The sequence below is a fragment of the Tamandua tetradactyla genome, chromosome 2, assembly GCF_023851605.1.
Source record: "Tamandua tetradactyla isolate mTamTet1 chromosome 2, mTamTet1.pri, whole genome shotgun sequence".
In the NCBI taxonomy this organism is placed as follows: Eukaryota; Metazoa; Chordata; class Mammalia; order Pilosa; family Myrmecophagidae; genus Tamandua; species Tamandua tetradactyla.
The window spans coordinates 177269396-177285179 of record NC_135328.1 but is presented as its reverse complement, the minus strand read 5'-3'; the positions used below and the strand labels follow the sequence as shown (position 1 = coordinate 177285179).

Here is a 15784-nt window from a genome sequence, read left to right as displayed (position 1 = left end):
TGTGAAGCCACCATGTAAAGTGCTTGGTATGGTATGTGGGACATAATAAATGGACATGAATGTTATACTTCTTAGGTTGCTTCTTTAACTCTTCCTCGTGGTCTTTTTCCCCTTTCCAAATGCTTTCCTCTTTGCTTTCCAATTAGAATACTTATCTAAGACATAGGTGATAGAGTCTCATTTCTGTCATTAGTGAAGTGGAGGATCTTGGGACATGTTCTAGTCTATCAAAGCTGCCCGAATGCAACACACCAGAGATGGATTGGCTTTTAATAAAAGGGGATTTATTTAGTTAAAAACATAGTTCTTCAGAGGAAAGGTAGCTAACTTTCAACTGAGGTTCTTTCTTACGTGGGAAGGCACAGGGTAATCTCTCCTGGCCTTCTCTCCAGGCATCTGGGTTCCAACAACTTTCCGTGGGGTGATTTCTTTCTGCATCTTCAAAGGCCTGGGCTGAGCTGTGAGTGCTGAAATGAAGTATGCTGAGCTGCTTTGGCTGTGCTACATTGAGTCTCTCATTTAAGCACCAGCCAATTAAGTCAAACATCATTCATTGTAGTAGGCACGCCTTCTAGTTGACTACAGATGTAATCAGCGACAGATGAGCTTCACCTGCCATTGGCTCATGTCCACAGCAATATAACTAGGCACCTTCACCTGGCCAGGTTGACAACTGAATCTAGCTACCACATAAACACAGGACATATTACTTGTCAAGATCTCAATTTCCTCACCTATGAAATGTCGGATTTGGACTATGTGATTTCAGAAGTTCTTTGTACCTCCTGATTGTCAATGAATGTAAGGCTTTGTGTGCAGTCTCTCAGCTCTACAACCCAGCACTCTATGTTATGAGAGTCCCAACCTTCCCTAGTTTTTCTTCATCTGACTCCCATCCCAGACCAGCTGTATGAAATCAGCCAAAATTTTTAAATTATATAATCCTTGACACACACATAGACACAAACACACACATATGATAAATATGTAGCTCATGTAAATGGTGAGGTATGATAATAAAAGGACATTTGTGAACTGATTGCCCAACCTAACATTTATAAAAATAATTTGGCAGGCATGTTTTCATGCTTCCTTTTCTGAAGGCAGTATAGTGCAAACATAATAATAGTTAACATTTAATGAATGTTTATGTTATAGAAGCTATTCTTTATGTTATTTGATCATTTACATGTAGTAACTTAATGAATGCTCATAAATACCCCATGAAATATGCACTAATATCACCATATTACACATAAGGAAACAGGCCGTGAGAGTTAAGTAACTCACCCAAAGTCACACAGCCAGTAAGAAGGGAAGAGATGGGATTCACATCCTGGGCTGTCTGTTTCTAAAGTCTGTGCTCCTAACCCTTACTGTTAAGCATATAGCCTCTGAAGCCACAATACCTGGTTTGGTATTCTTTAGTTGCCAGGGTTCTTTGATTTTTACATTAAACAGACATCATTGAGTAAGGAATTTGGTATTGTGTTAATTTATGGTTCAGAGTTGTTCCCTGCTGAAATCATCCATATTTTCATGTCAGAGCAAAATGCCTTTCAGTACCAGTGACAAAGCCATAGATCTTTCCCTAACACGTAGAGTTTGGATTTTTAAAAAATAGTTTTGCTCACACACTATACAATCCATCTGAAGTGTACAATCAGTGTGTTCTGGTATAATTGCATAGTTTTGCATTTACCACCACAGTCAGTATGAGAACATTCCCATTTCTTCCAGGGATAAAACAACAACATAAAAAGGAATCCTATATGCTCATTATAGTTAATTCACGTTCCTGAAACCGTGGAATATTAGCCCTTTTGTTTCTAGCTTATTTCACTTGACATAATGTCCTCAAGGTTCATTCACTCTTTGCATTGCATCATGCCTTCATTCCTTCCTGCAGCTGTCCAATATTTCATTATATATGTACACCACAGTTCGCCCTTCCACTTATCCACCCAAGTTGATAGATTCTTGGGTTGCCTTCTTCCATTGGCAGTTGTGAATAATGCTGCCATAAACATTGGTGTGAAAATGTCTGTTTGTGTTCTGTCCTTTCAGTTCTTCCATAGAGACTAGATTTAAATGTGTTGAAGCGAGGATTGCTTGCTGATACTCTTGACTACAGGATGGAAGAATCAGCATTAAGTGTAATGCAGTTACAGTCCCCACTGTCTAATTGGTTGAGTGTGTTGCTTGGGAGATTTTGCATTTTGGCCCATGCAGATTAATCATGGATGAACTACTGGATCAGAGCAGCATGTCCTATTTAGTTACTTTTACTGTCTGGTTGTCCTTTTATTTCAGCATGAAGGATTCCTTTAGCATTTCTTGTAGGGCAGGTTTCTTGTATGACCTCTTTCATTTTTTTTTTCTTTAAAGACTTTAAATATATCATCCTACTGTTTTCTGGCCTCTGTGGTTTCTGATGAGAAATCCACTTTTAATCTGATTTTGAAATCCCTTGTATGTGACAAGTTGCTTCTCTCTTGCTGCTTTCAAAATCCTCCCTTTGTCTTTGGATTTTGATAATTTCACTCTATTGTTTCTTGGTGAATTGACTTCCCTTAGAATCTATCCAAATTGGAATTCATTGAGCTTCCTGAATGTATATACCCATGTTTCATCAGATTTGGGAAATTTTCAGCCATTATTTCTTCAGATATTTTTTATGCTCCTTTCTCTCTCTCTTGTCCTTTTGGGGGTTCAGTGATGCATATGTTGGTGCACTTGCTGGTATCCCATAGGTCACTAAGGCTCTGTTGATTTTTTTCATAATTTTTTCTTTCTGCTCCTCACACAGGATAAATTCAATTGTTTCATCTTCATCTTCTCTCATCCTTGTTACTGCATGTTCAGATCTGTTGTTGAATTATCTAGTGAAGTTTTCATTTCAGTTACTGTACTGTGCAACTCCAAAATTGCTGTTTGGTTGCTTTTTATAATTTCTGTTTATTTTGTCAGGATAGTGTTTTCCTAATTTCTTTTTTGTTTATGGATTCCTTTAGCTTGTTGAACATATTTAAAACAGTTGATTTAAAAGTCTTTGATTAATAGTTCCAATATATGAGCCTTCTCAGGGATGGTTTCTGGCAAATTCTTTTATTTTTCTGTGAATGGTCCATGCTTCCTTGTTTCTTTGTATGTTTTGTAATATTGAGGTCTGGACATTTAGAATATTATCTTGTTATAACTTTAGAAATCTAGTTTTCTCACTCTGGAATTGCTATTTATTTATTTATTTATTTTTGTTGTTATTTAGGGCTGGATCCATCAATTGGTGACTTTTCCAAACTATTTTTGCTCCCAAATGGGGGATGGAAAGGGAGAAAAAGAGAAAGAAAAATAGGTACTGCATCTGACTCCTCTTCTGCTTTTGACTGAGAGTTGTTGAAACAATAGCTGCACTCAGAGCTGGCCCCCCAGATATCTGAAGAAACTGATCAGAAATAATCATCAATGATCAGACCACATACCCATAGATTTTGGAGTACTAGGTCTTTGTATCCCACCATGGCACCAGCAAGCTGCACCAGGGGCCTTGGCTACAGTCCCCACTGCTGCCTGCCATATGGTTGGGGGATGGTAGCCACTGTAGGGAGTGTGAAATTCACTGGATATTTACCAGCCTGTTCTACAGCTCTTCCCTGGATACTGTATAGTGTTCCATTAGATTTCATAGTTCCAAATAGTTGGTTTACACACTTCATGCCAGTTCAATAGTTGTTTTGGTGCAGGGACTGTTTCCTGGGACTTCCTACTCTTCTACTCATATTCCCACAATCCTCTCTCCCTATCTATTTCAGTTTAATTCCACTCCTTGTGTGGGATCTTGTTGTGGAAGTTAGTGCCTGCAGGTCGTTTTTGAAGAGTTCATCTCCTTCCATTTCCCATCAGATCTCAATGCAGGCCCTTTTGCATTCATCTACTATTGGAGTAGGCAAAACTGTTCTCAGTTCTGAAGTTGGCCCCTCATGTTTTCAAGTGATTACCTGTGACTCTTTGGGAATCTCTCATTCTAGGTCTGTCAGATGCCTATTGCATCCCCTTGCTTTCTCCTCATAGACACATATAGTATGTAGGTCGTAGCTATTGGTTGTTTGTCTCCAGCTGCTTATATTTTAATCATTGGGGTACATCTTGTCACCTGGTTTTGTTGTAAATCTTGTCCATGGGTTTTTCACTTTGGAATTTAGTTGCTGTGTGTGTTTTGACCTGAGGATTCAAGAAGATCCCCAAACTATGCTGTTATTGCTGTTACCATCTTCCGAGAATTCTGTGCTCTGATATTTAAGTAATTTAAGAACGTTACTTGTGTTAAGGCTTAATATGATCATTATATTTAATATTGTAAGTATAAACATATTTTTATATATACATATGCAACTTGTATATTTACATGCATATGTTATGTATATGTATTTTATATGTCCCATGATAAGTATATGCAATGTTAGATAAGAGTTGGGTGTGGTACTTTAAAAAAAATAACGTTTCAAATGAATGCATGCTTTTTACGAAATATTAGATAATGTCAATAATGTGAATTGTTTAATTTACTAATGTAGCAAATGTTCATTGAGTGTCTTCTATATGTCAAATACTATTATAGGTGCTGATGATATAAAAAGGTGGGCACTTATAATAAAAAGGTGGGAGGAGAAAAGGGAATTGTGTCACAAGTGTTTTAGTAACTTGTTCAAAGTAACCTAGTTGGTAAACTGTGGAACTGAATTTGAGTCTTTCTTAAATTTAGGATCCATTAGTCCTTTATGACTGATAAGTTTTGGGGAAGCTCATAATGTATTTGTGAATTCAGCTTGAAAACAATAATTAAAACACAGAACTGTAAGTCCATAGTAGCACATATAGAGATTAGAAGAACACTTAGGATAAGGGATTGGCAATAAAGAACTTTTAACAAATAACTTTATTTTCAGATAGTCATAGATTCACATACAGTTAGAAATAATACATTGAGATTAATGGTAACATATTACAAAACTATTGTACAGTATCACAGTCTGGATATCAACAGTGATACAACCATGATACCGAGCATTACCATCACCACAAGAATCCCTTTTATACCACACTCACTTTGCTCTTGCTTCTAGTCCCCTCCCCCACTTAATCCATGACAATTAGTATCACTATTCTGTTCTTCATTTCTGTAGTTTCATTGTCACAAGAATGTTATTTAAATGGACTCTTACAATATGTAAATTTTGGGGGATGGCAGTTTTTTCACTCAGCATATTTATGTGGAGAGACATTCAGGTTGTTGAGTCTATCAAGTTTGTTCCTTTCTTTTGCTTAGTATTTAGTCCATGATTTGGATGTACCACAGTTTGATGTGGATGTATCATAGTGTAATAGTTTATCTATTGAAGGACATATGGATTGTGTCCAGGTTTTGGCTATTGTGAATAAAGATGCTATAATTATTTGTATAAAAGTTTATGTGTGAACATGTCTTCATTTGTCTGGGACAAAAGCCCGTGAGTGCAATTGCTGGTCCACATGATAGTTGTACGTTTAATTTTTAAGACACTGCAAACTTTTCTCTAGCATGACCGTACCATTTTACACACCTACTAGCAATGTATGAATAATTCAGTTACTCTGCCTCCTCACTAATATTTGTTTGTGTCATTATTTTTTATTTTATTCATTCTGATAGGTGGTGTGTAGAGATACTTCATTGTGGTTTTAATTTGCATTTCTTGGGTTATAATATTAAAGTTATTTCTAGCAAGTTATATACTCACTGAAAGGTTCAGGAGGCGAAAGGGTGAGAAAGAAGAAAGGTAGACCAGAATATTTAAAGTGGGCGGGTTTATTTCTGCGCTCCCGGGCAGAGCTCACCAAACCCAAGATGGAGGGAGGTGAGTGCGCACGTGGGCTTCGGCACAGGCAGCTTTTAAGGATGGAGGTCAGGTGACGTCTGGAAGGGGCAGTTCATTAGTTCCGGAAGTCATGTTGGGAGGGGTGACACAGCCTCCGCAGCTCCAGTTGCAGTGCCCTTCCCCGTTCCCCTGACCTAACACTCCCTACCTGTATATCCTCTTTGATCAAATGTTGAAATATTTTTCTTATTTTCTAAGTGAATTTTTTTTCATAACCAAGTTTTTAATTTTAGATATTATTGTATTTCTAATGAAACTGTGCTGGACAACCAGAGGTACAGTATAATACATAATATATTTGATGCACATTTGTTTTGAGAAGGTTATTGAAAGAAGTTTAGGGATTGTTAATATTTCAAATATTAGTGTTTTATCAGCATTATTTTAAAGTAGTTTTAAAGTTTTGTTGTATTTTTCTTACACCAAAACTTTTAACTGGATGCGCTTGGTTTTGTAAAATGTGTAACATAGAAATATCCTTTTAATATTAATCAGTTTACAGATAAATCTGTGCTATAATCCATTTCTTTTCATTAGGAGATGAGTATGTATCACTTAGCATTTCTACCATTCCATTTTTTACTATCATTCCAGTTTTTTGTTTGTTTTTCTTTCTTTTTTCTTTAATTGTGCACGCATATAACACAAATCTTCCCACCCCCAATCCTCCCAAGCATACCATTCAGTGGAATTAATCACATTCACAGTGTTCTAGTGTTCCCTTACCACTATTCCCATTTCCGTTCACCCCAAACAGAAATCCTACACTCATTTTATATTAACTCCCCATTGCGTCTGGGCCACCCTGGTAACCTGTAGTCTAATTTCTGTCTCTGAGTTTGCCTGTTCTCTGATATTTTCTTTGTGATTACCATGGTACTTAAGTTTAACATCCTAAATCTTCAATAATTTTGTTTGCTTTTATACCAACTTAACTTTAATAGTATACACATATACTGTGTTCCTATATTCCTCTGACCCCTCACCTTTATGTGGTTCTTTTTACAGATTACCTGTTCATATATTATGAGTTCAGAGCATTTTATACATTTGCCGTTTAGATCCTGCAGGAAGTAAAATACTGAATTAAAAATAAAAAATGAATGGTACTGGTATTTATATTTACCAATGTTATTTTCTTTACCAGAGATCTTTATTTCTTTATGTGACTTTAATGAATTGTCTGATGTCCTTTCCTTTCAACTTGCAGAACTACCATTAGCATTTCTTGTAGGGCCATCTTAGTGGTGATGACCTCCCTCAGTTTTTGTTTATCTGGGAGTGTCTTAACCCCTCCTTCATTTCTTTGAAAGACAGTTTTGCTGGATATAGAATTCTTGGTTGGCATTTTTTTGCTTTGAACATTTTAAATATGTTTTCCCACATCTTCTTGCCTTCATGGCTTCCAGTGAGAAATCAGCATTTAGTCTTATTGATGCTCCCTTGCTGTGACTCATTGCTTCTTTGTTGTGACTTTCAAAATTCTCCTTTATCCCTGTAATTTGACAGTTTATTAATAATGTAGCATGAAATTCTCCTTTATCCCTGTAATTTGACAATTTGCTTATAATGTAGCATGGTGGGGTCTATTTGAGTATATTCTGTTTATAATTTGTTGAGCATCTTGGATGTTTTTATAAATAATTTCTGTTAAATTTGGGAAGTTTTCAACCATTATTTCTTTGCATTCTTTCTGCCCATTCCTTTTTCTCCTCCTTGGATTCCCATGATGGTGTCCCACAGGTTCCTCATGCCCTGTTCACTTTTATCACCCCTATTGGATCTCATGTGGTAAAACTGCACTGAATGACCTTGTGCATCTGATATTGTATGTAAAAAATCAGTGGGATAAATTCCTAGAAGTGAAAGGCCATTGGTTGGTTATATTTGTCATTCTGATAAATGTTACCAGTTGCTTTCTACAGAGGTTTCCCACCGGTGTGTGTGTGCCTGCTTGCCCACACTCTTCCCACATGTGTGCAATCTTTCCTAATATGGTAGGCGAAAAATTATATCTCAGTGTCGCAACTTATATTTCTCTTATTAGGAGTGAGATCCTCATTTCTTTAAGAATTATTCTTTTTTCTTTTTCTGTGAGTAGTCTGGTTTGCTCATGTCTTTTTTTTTTTAAAAAAAAAATTGGTAACTTGTAAACAACCTAAAATTTCCCATTAGCCACATTCAGGTATGTAATTTAGTACTGTTAATTTCATTCACCATGTTGTGCCACCATCATTTTTTTCATTCTGATTTCTGCTCCTCAGATTGGATTATTTCAATTGTCAATTATCTTCAAGTTCACTGATTCTTTCTTTGCCAGCTCCAATCTGCTATTGAATCCTTCTTCTCCTGTCCTGTCTGTTCTGTAATGACATCTTGGGTCAATTCATTAATATTTGACTATATAAAAGGTTCAGTTTTTGCCTGAATTTTGTTTACCCTGGTGAGGGGATTTTGGGTCACTACTACAGTGGAACACAAGGGGGCTTTCTGGGGTGCTGTTTCTGTCTTCTTAAAAATTAGTTTTTAAATCTTGGTTCTGGTGATATGCATATGTTCAGTTAGTAAAAATTCACTTAGGTTTGTGTACTTTTCTGAACTAAATAATGTACTTAAGTAAAAAATTAAAAAGACATCTTAATTAAAACTTGAATTTTGTATCCATTATAATTTATATATTTTTCCCTTTTTCAGGTTTTGGAGAGACTTGGAATAAGAAGGGACATGATATATTTGAAATTTCACTGTTTCTGTCTTCTGTTTTCTGCCATCTTTTCATTGGTGTGTCATGGTTGGGATAGAGAAATTGAAAAGGATATGTCTTTATCTTAATTGTTGCTGATTGAGTCCTCTCTTGGTGGTTGTTCCTGGCTAAGACTGATTGTCCATCCAGACAGTATATGACAGACATAGACAATGCTGACTCTCTTTTGTAGCTCATTTGTAAGTTTTTATTTTTTTGGATGTGGCAGCTCTTTTTCCACATTACCTTTTATGGGACATCCACTCCACCTTCAGTCCCATCCAATAGAACTTTTTGTTGGGAGTATTGCCTCTCCCAGTGGCCATTCATCTTTGTTGATTATCAGCAGTAGTGCCCAGACTTGGCTTCCATGGCTTCCTTCCATGGTGTGTTAGTTTTCCAGGTTGCTATGGAAATACCACCAATAGGTTGGCTTAAACAACAAGCTTTAATTACCTCACAGTTTTGGAGGTTAGAAGGTTTCTTTTTGGCCTCAGTAGTGTTCTTGTACTGGCTTTAGGTAATACTTGGATTCCATGGCTTCCCTGTCTTTTGGTGATATCTTCTCCTTTCTTATCTGGGTTCCTGCTGACTTCTTGCTTCTAGCTCTTTCCTCTGGCTTTTTCTGTATCAGGCCTCTAGTGATCTAGATTAAGACCCACCTTTTTCTATTGGGCCATACTAAAGATAACATCTTCAAGAAGACCTATTTATACTGGGTTCATACTCACAGAAGTGAAGATTAAGATTAAGAACATGTCTAAATTGGGATACATAATTCATCTTCCACTCATGGTTTCTCCTTGATCCAAAGGTATTATTTGATCCTTGCTAGATGAAATACTGGAAATGTAGGTTGCCTTCTCTTTTTGTTTTTACTACTGTTACTAATTTTTTTTCCCCTGCTCATTCCTCCTACAATTTCCTGGACTTATTAGTTGCTTTAATAGTTCAGTACCTCAGTATCTTCCTTTTCCTTTTATTCATTTACCACCAATTTTTAAAAAAATATTTTCTTCTTCACGTTTTTATTTGTAAATCATGTACTGGATAGCTACCACTAACCATCTTAACCATCTTAGTATTCTCCTGTTTGGAAACCCACCAATCAATTTATGACTTTGGAATTAAAAAAAAAACTTTCTCTGAGAGGTGGGCATTAATTTTTTTCCCCTGTGACTTTTGGGATTGTCATGGTGCCTGTTAGCTGACAAGTCTTAATTTTCAAATGGCAGGTATTAGAGGTGTCAGTTATTTCTCTTTATGCCCCTTCTTTTGTTTCTGTGCTGTCCAGATCAGTTTGATGTGTTGCTTATCAGTTTTTATTATAGCTTTTCATTGAAATCTTGAAGAGGTGACTTATTGGCATTGTTTTGTTAAAAAGAGTTTCTGATTTAATGCTGCTGATGAGGTTGACGTTGGCCAGGTATTTGAAAAATGTCTAAATCTTGATGGTGTGGTTTGACACTGCTTATTGAGTGAGGAGGAGGAGGCATTGCGCAGGCGGTGGGGATGGAATGGACAACACTAAAATAAAGATAGATGTGAGGCAGTGTTAGTGTTTCATATTATTTTCTCCATAGCCGTTTTTATACTTTGTCTTTGAAAACATGTAGTTAGCTCCCTGAAGGCATATAAAGACAAACTCTCTTTTATTTTAGCATTAGCTGAATGTTAGAGTTATTTCTAACATTGTATGATAGGTAAAGGAAGGTCTATAATGCTTTTTTAAAAAAAAATAAACAACTAAAATATGCCTTTCTTTTTTTGGTATAGGAAAAATATGTGAATACAAAGAGAAAAGTAAATAGTTAATGTAACTAACGGTGCACTTGTTATGAATTACATTCTATCAAAATGCTTGTCTTACTGTATTCTGAACATTCTCCTTTGTTTGTCCTTTGGCAATTTATAATCAGTATTCTACCTCCTTCATAGTACTTCCAAACAGCTTTCACTCAAAAACGTGTTTCTGGATTTAGCTATTGAGCAGGAAATATAAAATGTTGGTACTTTTAAACTGTAAGAATGTTGTAGAGAGAGGCTTAATATAAAGTTCCTATATTATAGAAAATATATTAAAGACTTCTGTCCTTTTCTCTTTAAAGGATGTGGTAACTGGACTTAGTCCCCTGCTCTTCAGGAAGCTCAGTAATCCTGACGTACTTTCATCCACTGGAAAAGCTAAACTCCAACGACAGCTTAGTCAGGATGACTGTAAGTTACGGAGAGGAAGTCTGGCCAGTTCTCTGTCAGGTAAATTTCTAATTTTGTTTATGAAAAATGTGGGACTTTATTGTCAGTATTTAAGGGTGCCCCAACTGATTTGGCACTTTTGACAGCTTCTTTTCTGGAGGTAGTCTTTTTTAAACTTTTTTTATTGTATAGTATAACAGATACAGAAAGCAAAGAAATAAAAAAAGCAATACTTTTCAAAGCACTCTTCAAAAAGTGGTTACAGAATAGATCCCAAACTTTGTCATGGGCTACCATTTAATCCTTTCATATTTTTCCTTCTAACTGCTCCAGAATATAGGAGGCTAGAGGGCTTAAATACTTTATCATCACAATTGATTTTTTTCCTTCTTTTTTGTGAACAATGATGTATATACAAAAAAGCTATAAATTTCAAAGTGCAGTACCACAATTAGTTGTAGTACTTGATTTTGAGGAGTTCCCATTTATCTATTTTTTCTTTTGTTGCTTGTGCTTTGGGTGTAAAGTTTAGGAAGCTACCTCCCATTACTAGGTCTTGAAGATGTTTCCCTGTATTTTCTTCTAGAAGCTTTATGGTGCTTGTTCTTATATTTATATTTAATCCACTTTGAATTAATTTTTATGTAGGATATAAGATAGGGGTCCTCTTTCATTCTCTTGGCTGTTGATATCCAGTTCTTCCATGCCCAATTATTGAAAAGACTATTTTGTCCCAGTTCAGAGGATTTGAGGGCATTCTCTCTCTTTTTTTTCTTTGTCAGTCTTGCTCGTGGCCCATCAATTTTATTGATTTTCTCAACCAACTTTTGTCAAAAATCAGTTGACCATAGACTTGGTGGTCTGTTTCTGCACTCTCGATTTGATTCCATTGGTCAATGCTTCTGTCTTTGTGCCAGTACCATACTGTTTTGACCATTGTGGCTTTATAATAGGTTTTAAAGTCAGGGAGTGTTAATTCCCCCACTTCGTTGTTCTTTTTGGGGATGTGCTTTTAGCTATTCGTGGTCTCTTTCCCTTCCAAATGAATTTGGTAGTTAGCTTTTCCAAATCTTCAAAGTAGGTTGTTGGAATTTTGATTGGTACTGTGTTGAATCTGTAGAACAATTTGGGGAAAATTGACATCTTAACTATATTTAGCCTTCCTATCCATGAGCAGGGAATGTTTTTCCACCTGTTTAGGTCTCCTTTGATTTCTTTTAGCGGTGTTATGTAGTTTTCTGTGTACAAGTCCTTTACATCCCTAGTTAAATTCATTCCTAAGTATTTGATTCTTTTAGTTGCTATTTTGAGTGAAATTTTTTCTTGAGCTGACACCTCAGCTAGGTCATTGCTTGTATATAGAAATGTTACTGATTTTTGCACATTAATTTTATATCCTGCCACCTTGCTAAATTTGTTTGTTAGCTCAGGTAATTCTGTTGTAGATTTCTCAGGATCTTCCAAGTATAGTATATCATCTGCAAATAATGAGACTTTTACTTATTCCCTTCCAATGTGGATGCCTTTTATTTCTTTGTCCTGCCTGATTGCTCTAGCTAGAACTTTTAGCACAGTGTTGAAATATAGTGGTGACAGTGGGCACCCTTGTCTTGTACCTGATTTTAGGGGGAAGGCTTTCAGTCTCTCTCCATTGAATACGATGCTGGCTATCAGTTTTTCATATATTCCCTTTATCATATTGAGGTAGTTACCGTTGATTCCTATCTTTTGGAATGTGTTTATCAGAAAAGGATGCTGAATTTTGTCGAATGCTTTTTCAGCATCAATCGAGATGATCATGTGACTTTTCCCTTTTGATTTGTTAATGTGCTGTATTACATTAATTGATTTTCTTGTGTTGAACCATCATTGCATTCCTGGTGTAAACCCCACTTGGTCATGGTGTACAATTCTTTTAATGTGTTGTTGGAGTCAATTTGCTAATATTTTATTGAGAATTTTTGTATCTATGTTCATTAGGAAGTTTGACCTGCAGTTTTCCTGTCTTATAGCATCTTTAACTAGTTTTGGTATTAAAATGATATTAGCTTCATAAAATGAGTTAGGTAGAGTTCCTTTTTCCTCAGTTTTTTGGAAAAGTTTGAGCAGGATTGGTGTTATTTGGTTCTTTCCAGAATGTTTGATAAAATTCCCCTGTGAAATCATCTGACCCTAGGCTTTTCTTTGTAGGAAGATTTTTGATGACTGATTGAATCTTTTTACTTGCGATTAGTTTGTTGAGACCTTCCATTTCTTCCTGAGTCAGTGTAACTTGTTTGTGTATCTCCAGGAATTTATCCATTTCATCTAAGTTGTTTAGTTTGTTGGTGTATAATTGTTCATAGTATCCTTCTATGATTTCTTTTATTTCTTCAGGGTCTGTGATAATGCAGCAATCCTCATTTCTGATTTTGTTTATTTGCATCCTCTCTCTTTTTTCTTTGTCAGTCTTGCTAGTGGCCCATCAATTTTATTGATTTTCTCAAAGAACCACCTTTTTGTTTTGTTGATTCTTTCTATTCTTTTGTTCTCCCATTTATTTATCTCTGCTGTAATCTTTGTAATTTCTCTTCTCCTATTTGCTTTGGGGTTAGTTTGCTGTTCTTTCTCAGGTTCCTCCAGGTTTGCTGTTAAGTCCTAGAATTTTGCTCTTTCTTGTTTTTTTTCTTTTTTTTTTAATTTTAAGTAACTTTTATAACATGTTTTGCCCCATTGAACAGATTTATCCATACTGATTCATATAGCTAGTAATTTTCTCTGCAATATTATATGCCACTATATAAATGTCACAATATAGTTATACATTCTATTACTGATGAACAATTACATTCTTATTAGTTCATTGATAATAGGAATTTTTAGCAATAAAAGGCTTTGTAAACTTCTACATTGATACTTCTGAAAGGTTTCATTTTGGGTTTACACCTTACTGTAATTTCTGAGTCATAAGATGTGTCTTTAAATTTGCTACATATTGTCAAATTGCTCTATCAATTTATATTCCTACCAGTAGTGCATGAGAGTTACCTTTCTCCACGTCCTGGGCAACACAATATGTTATCACACATTCAAAATGTTTGTCAATCTGATGAACATAAAATATATTTTCATTTTTTCTTTAAGGTTTTGGATCTTAAAAATACTATGAATGACAGTGTTTATATTAATTCAAGGTTACTCCTTTTTCAGTTGGATGTCCACATTCATTGTCCACTTTTACTCAGGTTGTTTCTTTTTTTTAATGTTTTTGTTGACAAATCTTCACACATATAAGTTCCGTACGTGGTGTACAATCAGTGGCTCACAATCTCAGCACATAGCTGTGTATTCACCACCATGATCGGTTTTTTGAGCATTTATATCATTTTTGACAGCAGTAACAGCAGAGGGTTGTAGAAGCCTGGGGATAGAGGTGAAGGCCAGGCTCAGTACCCTGGAGACAGAGAAGTCTTCATTTTAGAAGGCTTCAATTGGAAACCTTGTTACCATGGAAAGTAACTTGGATCTTCTGAGAATAAGAAGGGCTGACAGAGCTCTGACCACCGTCCCCATCTTCAGTCCATCGCGGCCGCCTCGCGAACTGCCCGACGCTCCTCTTTCTGCATTCTCGAATTATCTGGGCGGTGACTGATGCCTCTTCTTTTTTTTTTTTATTAATTAACGGAAAAAAAGAAATTAACCCAACATTTAGAAATCATACCATTCTACATATGCAATCAGTAATTCTTAACATCATCACATAGATGCATGATCATCGTTTCTTAGTACATTTGCATTGGTTTAGAAGAACTAGCAACACAACAGAAAAAGATATAGAATGTTAATATAGAGAAAAAAAATAAAAGTAATAATAATAGTAAAAAAAACAAAACAAAACAAAACAAAAACCTATAGCTCAGATGCAGCTTCATTCAGTGTTTTAACATGATTACTTTATAATTCGGTATCATTGTGCTGTCCATTTTTGAGTTTTTGTATCTAGTCCTGTTGCACAGTCTGTATCCCTTCAGCTCCAGTTACCCATTATCTTACCCTGTTTCTAACTCCTGCTGAACTCTGTTACCAATGACATATTCCAAGTTTATTCTCGAATGTCGGTTCACATCATTGGGACCATACAGTATTTGTCTTTTAGTTTTTGGCTAGACTCACTCAGCATAATGTTCTTTAGGTCCATCCATGTTATTACATGCTTCATAAGTTTATCCTGTCTTAAAGCTGCATAATATTCCGTCGTATGTATATACCACAGTTTGTTTAGCCACTCTTCTGTTGATGGAGATTTTGGCTGTTTCCATCTCTTTGCAATTGTAAATAATGCTGCTATAAACGTTGGTGTGCAAATGTCCGTTTGTGTCTTTGCCCTTAAGTCCTTTGAGTAGATTCCCAGCAATGGTATTGCTGGGTCGTATGGCAATTCCATATTCAGCTTTTTGTTTTATTTATTTTTTTTATTTTTAAGAGTCCATTTTTATTGTTGAGGAGAAATAATTAAGACTATTATAATTAACTTTTTTATAAATTTATTTTTTATTTTTTATTTTTTATTAACGGAAAGAAGAAAAAAGGAAAAAAAAAAGAAATTAACACAACATTTAGAAATCATACCGTTCTACATATGCACTCAGTAATTCTTAACATCATCACATAGATGCATGATCATCGTTTCTTAGTACATTGGCATCGGTTTAGAGGAACTAGCAACACAACAGAAAAAGATATAAAATGTTAATATAGAGAAAAGAAATAAAAGTAGTAATAATAGTAAAAAACAACAACAAAAAAACCCTATAGCTCAGATGCAGCTTCATTCAGTGTTTTAACATGATTACTTTACAATTAGGTATTATTGTGCTGTCCATTTTTGAGTTTTTGTATCTAGTCCTGTTGCACAGTTTGTATCCCTTCCGCTCCAATTACCCATTATCTT

The 15784-nt window shown here is 35.5% G+C and overlaps 1 protein-coding gene across 2 annotated transcripts in view; it reads left to right on the top strand.

Moving 5' to 3' along the window:
- The window catches only part of MAST2 (microtubule associated serine/threonine kinase 2), a 434887-nt gene that overhangs the window by 25451 nt on the left and 393652 nt on the right, over positions 1 to 15784 (top strand). For both annotated transcript variants that reach the window (XM_077149799.1, XM_077149797.1), the window contains exon 2: positions 10767 to 10914. In XM_077149799.1, coding sequence (XP_077005914.1) covers positions 10767 to 10914 — 148 coding nt within the window. The remainder of the gene's footprint in view (positions 1 to 10766; positions 10915 to 15784) is intronic.